This window comes from Notothenia coriiceps, unplaced genomic scaffold (assembly GCF_000735185.1).
Source record: "Notothenia coriiceps isolate Sejong01 unplaced genomic scaffold, NC01 NC01_scaffold00037246, whole genome shotgun sequence".
Lineage (NCBI taxonomy): Eukaryota > Metazoa > Chordata > Actinopteri > Perciformes > Nototheniidae > Notothenia > Notothenia coriiceps.
The window spans coordinates 27,753,399-27,758,697 of NW_011369947.1; the positions used below are offsets into that span (position 1 = coordinate 27,753,399).

Below are 5,299 nucleotides of genomic sequence, written 5' to 3' on the forward strand. Positions count from 1 at the left end.
TGTGAAGAGTGTGTGTGTGTGCGGGTTATCACGCCCAGTCTAGCTGTGAATCCAGCGCAAGAGCGTTTGTTGGCAGTAGACGCTACGCGGGTGTGCTGGTTTGATGCCCAGCAATGACGTTACATCTCACCGCTCGGACAGAAAGCACCAGAATGCTATTTCACACGATTAGCATGGCTTCTCCACCTTAGTTTTTCTTCTCTGGGCTGCGAGAATGGGAAACTTGCTATCATTTTAGAAAATGGTTCTGCTGAGTTGAAGAGATGCATTAACGAACCGAGAGGGAATAAATGAGGAACGTCAGTGAGAAGTCGTTGGAGTTTTACATCAGGGCACAGTTGAACCCTGCTCCTCATTGTACTCTTCATGATTCCAATTCTCATTATCCGCTCCATACCCTTGTTGACGACTGTTTCCCTCACCCATCTCCCTCCCCCTCATCTCGGTTCTTTGTATGTCCGGTTTTCCCGCTCCGTTACCTTCTTTACACTAAACACTCTCTCTTGTCTGGGTACCTCTCTCCCCTTTTCGTGCACTTACCTGCCCCCGCCCCTGACTCTGATATCAGCTATTTTGCCCTTGTGTTTCTTTGCCAACCTTCTCCACGAGGCCAGGTATCTACAAAGTCAGATTAGAGGGTCTAGTGTTGACTTCCAAGCACAGTTTTTCACCATTATGGAAAGTTTATCTATATAGGACAACTTACTTAATGACATCTTATTCGTACACTTGTGGCTTCTATTGGCTACGCGCTCTTACACATTGTACGTGATAGGCTAAGGCCCCCCCCGGTGGCGGCATTATCTAAGCCGGCTTGTACAATCACACACAGAGTCCGGGCCAGCTACACCAATCAGAGGAGACTGGGCTCTTGGTTTCATGACCAGCGAGCCGCTCGCGCCGGTGCTGCACAGCACCACAGGCAGTATGAGAACAATAAATAACTTTTTGAACTTTAAATCATGGAGAAATGTCACAAAATACAAATATGAACCTGACAATGAGTATAATATATCCTCTTTAAGCTCGCTTGTGGCTCTTTACTCCGTCCTCTTTTTGTTTCTGCATTTAAGTCCAAACCTAAAAACGTGATAGTCTTTTCCAGACACTATATCAGTCCCTCGTTACTCCATGATGTCACATATCTCACTATCTCCCCCGTGCGCTCTCCTTCCCTCGATCCCTTGATGAAGCCACTGCTGACGGAAACACATCTCCATGGTAACTGTAACCAAGCCCAACGGTTGCCTAGACTCAGGGTTTCTGCAACCGGGGAGAAGTGCTGACGCCACGGAGAATCTGTTTACTCACAGAGACACAGCGTACACCTCAATAAACGCACAGATAGTTTTATTTTAATAGCCTCCTCTGTCGATAGGATCCAGCTTATTTACTGTGTTTACGATGCGGGATCAGTCAATGGGAAACTGTGTAATGAAGTGTGTGTAGGAGTGTGTGTTGTCCTTGGTCGTGGGTAACAAGAGCTGGTTCTAACTGGTACCATTACAAGACTGGGAACAAAAGTGCTTTTTGAACCTACAATCAGCTGCTTAAGTGTGAATAATACAGTATGGATTGGAGGTGGAGTTTAGTAGTGTGTCATTTTGACAAAAGACAAGAATGAGTAAGGGTCTTCGTAAGTATAGGCAAGAGATACAACATGTATCATGAGATGAAAAGTCCAGCTCCGACCCAGGAATAAAATACATTAATAATAATAACAAGGACAAAACAGAGTTAATCGGATCCATTCGACATTTCAAACAACAAAGCTTTTCCTATACCATTGTTTCACCTCAAACTAAAATGAATTATTGTTTAGATTGTGCTTATTGTTGACTCTAATCCAATTAGAGCTTTATTGATATGATTGACATTGTGGACAGAACAATGGAGACAATTGCAACAAAAATGGCGACAAGCACGGATGAGATAGAAAACAGCTACTTTGATTTACTTCCCAACATAAACCAGCAACTACTGCAGTTTTGTGCTCTCTAAAAATGACCTTAAATGCCATTATTACTGTTTTATAAGGGCAAAATAACGATTATAATGAATATGATTTCAAGCGAGATGATGTGAAGAAAAACAATCCGTCAAAAAGATCCTAATTAGTACATCTTTCCCAAATGATGCAGCCCCATTTAACTGTATTTGAACCAGTCTTTTGCAATGTCTTCGCTGAAACATTCCTACGGCTATGATACATTTAATTTAGCTGACGCTTTCATCCACAGCTACTTACAATAAGTGCAATAAGCCATAAAGATACATACTCAGAACTACAAGGAAATGCAATACAATGTCAGTTTCAAGTGGTGTAAATCTGCTGAGAATGTTATGTATTATATATTTAGCGGGAGTTTGTCCTTACCCATGTTTAAGTCTGTTTTCCTACTCTGCTAATAAGAGAAGACTTTTTGAGGATATGATAAGACACAGCATCCATTAGAAGAATCAGAAATTAAATCAGGATCAATGATACGTGGAGGAGGACCACACATGCTCCTTCAGAGTTGTGCCGTTGACCTTGCAGAGCGCTAGCAGAGGTCAACTCTCTCTCATCCGTCTCCATCCGTCTCCATCCGTCTCCATCAGTCTCCATCCGTCTCCATCCGTCTCCATCAGTCTCCATCAGTCCCCATCAGTCCCCATCCGTCTCCATCCGTCTCCATCCGTCTCCATCCGTCTCCATCAGTCTCCATCCGTCTCCATCAGTCTCCATCCGTCTCCATCCGTCTCCATCCGTCTCCATCAGTCTCCATCAGTCTCCATCCTTCTCCATCCGTCTCCATCCGTCTCCATCCGTCTCCATCCGTCTCCATCAGTCTCCATCCGTCTCCATCAGTCCCCATCAGTCTCCATCCGTCTCCATCCGTCTCCATCAGTCTCCATCCGTCTCCATCAGTCCCCATCCGTCTCCATCCGTCTCCATCCGTCTCCATCCGTCTCCATCCGTCTCCATCCGTCTCCATCAGTCCCCATCAGTCCCCATCAGTCTCCATCTGTCTCCATCCGTCTCCATCCGTCTCCATCCGTCTCCATCCGTCTCCATCAGTCTCCATCCGTCTCCATCCGTCTCCATCAGTCTCCATCCGTCTCCATCAGTCTCCATCCGTCTCCATCCGTCTCCATCCGTCTCCATCCGTCCCCATCAGTCTCCATCAGTCTCCATCAGTCCTTCTCCAGTCTCTTTGTCGTAGCTGCTCTATTGTCCTCTGATGGCCACATGACTCACAGCGACCTTCACACCCACCCTCCATCTGATAACACACACACACACACACACACACACACACACACACAGACACACACACACACACACACACACACACACTGTGTGTGTGTGTGTGTGTGTGTGTGTGTCTGTGTGTGTGTGTGTGTGTGTGTGTGTGTGTGTGTGTTATCAGATGGAGGGTGGGTGTGAAGGTCGCTGNTTGACATCAAAGCTCCTGCTCTTCCCGTGTCTCCTTCCTGAGTTGGTGACTCCCACTACATTGCTACACAGAAGTTTCCCTTACACACACTACTAGTTACCTTAAAAGTAGTGCTTTACTTTTAATAAAATATTCACTGCTGAAAGTAATTAGATACACTCCTAGTTACATTACTTTTAGATAACTGTAACATCACCTGAGATGCACCATAAATCACATGACAAATAACAATATCAAGTTAAACCTCATGAGATCAGCACAAATCCTTAATCTAAGGACAGTTCTGAACAAAGACCTCTGTTTCTGCTCTTTGTCTGAACATTATGTTTCCTTTAGCTCAGTTTCATCAGAACTCTGGTCCAGCTTCTGCGCTGTATATTGCTCAATGTTTCAGAAAGATGGCGATTCCACCACGGAAACGACAACATGTCCTGCACGATGTACGCTGCGAGAAGTTTATCTCTGCTCTGAGACTCTGACATTCCTGCTCCCCTCCTCATCCATGAACTCGCGAGCGTAGTGCAAACGTAAAGGGACGTTTTATTTATTTGGCTGTCCTCCTGTTATGCAGATAGTTAAAGGTCTTAAATAAACGCAAGTATCAACATCATGTCATGCTTATTAACTGTAATCAACAGTAACTGCGTTACAGACACATGTAATCTGATAGCACATAACCCCCCACACTGCACATGACTGACCGGGGAAGTCGAGCTAGTACTACTGCAGAGTGCCACTTTATAGTGGTAGTAACATGAGTCTAGTTAGAAAGTCCAACGTCAAGATGCCATTATCTGCTGCATAACACCTCTACAGAGAGTCCTGCATGTCTCCTGCCACTGGACTACAGGCGTTTCTTGGAAACTGTCCTCTAAAGAGGAGAGCAGTTCAGTTTCTCCAAAGGCTGAGTTTATGAGCTGATCTCAGACCAGTCACTGCAGATCACACACATCAGCAGCTGCACATTTATAAGTGATGCAAATCTTCTTTTTTTTTTTCTTCCACACACACACACACACACACACACACACACACACACACACACACACACACACACACACACACACACACACACACACACACACACACACACACACACACACACACACACTACACTACTACTACGTACGTACTACGTACTACGTATACGTACGTACGTACGTACTACGTACGTACGTACGTACGTACGTNGTAGCAATGTAGTGGGAGTCACCAACTCAGGAAGGAGACACGGGAAGAGCAGGAGCTTTGATGTCAAACACTGATGGTTTATTTGGAGCTTCGGCCAGAGGATTCACATCACAAGTCACAGCAGTCACGGTCTGACTGCACTGGAGAGTTGCCACGTCAATTCTGAAGAACTCTACCCCAGACCCATGTATTTAGCTAGTTCAGAGAGAATAATCAACATGCTGCATAACAAGATAGAATCATAACACGTCTATCAGCTGACGCCAACAGGCAGGAACATAGAACCATAACACCTCTATCAGCTGACGCCAACAGGCAGGAACATAGAACCATAACACCTCTATCAGCTGACGCCAACAGGCAGGAACAGGGAGACAGAACACTGAGAGCACAGCAGCCAAGGTTACAGGTGCCTGTGCTCAGTCAGGACAGAATTAACTGATAAACTGGGTCAAAGTTATGGGCCTTGGAAAATATTTCCCCAACAGTGTGTAATGCATTTTTCTTTTAGTAACTACCCTAACACTGGTCATGTGACCCTCACCTCACGAATCCCTGATGTAGCGCTGCTGTGCGTTCTTCTTATTTCTATTCTGCAGAGGAGGACTGTGGCGTGGTGACAATCAGCTAGAGACAACAGGAGGAGGATTAGTGCTAAATATTGTGCA

General features: G+C 45.3%; 1 protein-coding gene across 1 annotated transcript in view; it reads left to right on the forward strand.

Moving 5' to 3' along the window:
- Positions 1 to 3,206, forward strand: part of LOC104966593 (dynein heavy chain 7, axonemal-like) — a 29,960-nt gene extending 26,754 nt beyond the window's left edge. Inside the window, exon 14 of the mRNA XM_010795780.1 lies at positions 2,540 to 3,206. Within this exon, the coding sequence (XP_010794082.1) occupies positions 2,540 to 3,206 (667 nt within the window). The remainder of the gene's footprint in view (positions 1 to 2,539) is intronic.
- Positions 3,207 to 5,299: the final 2,093 nt, after the last annotated feature.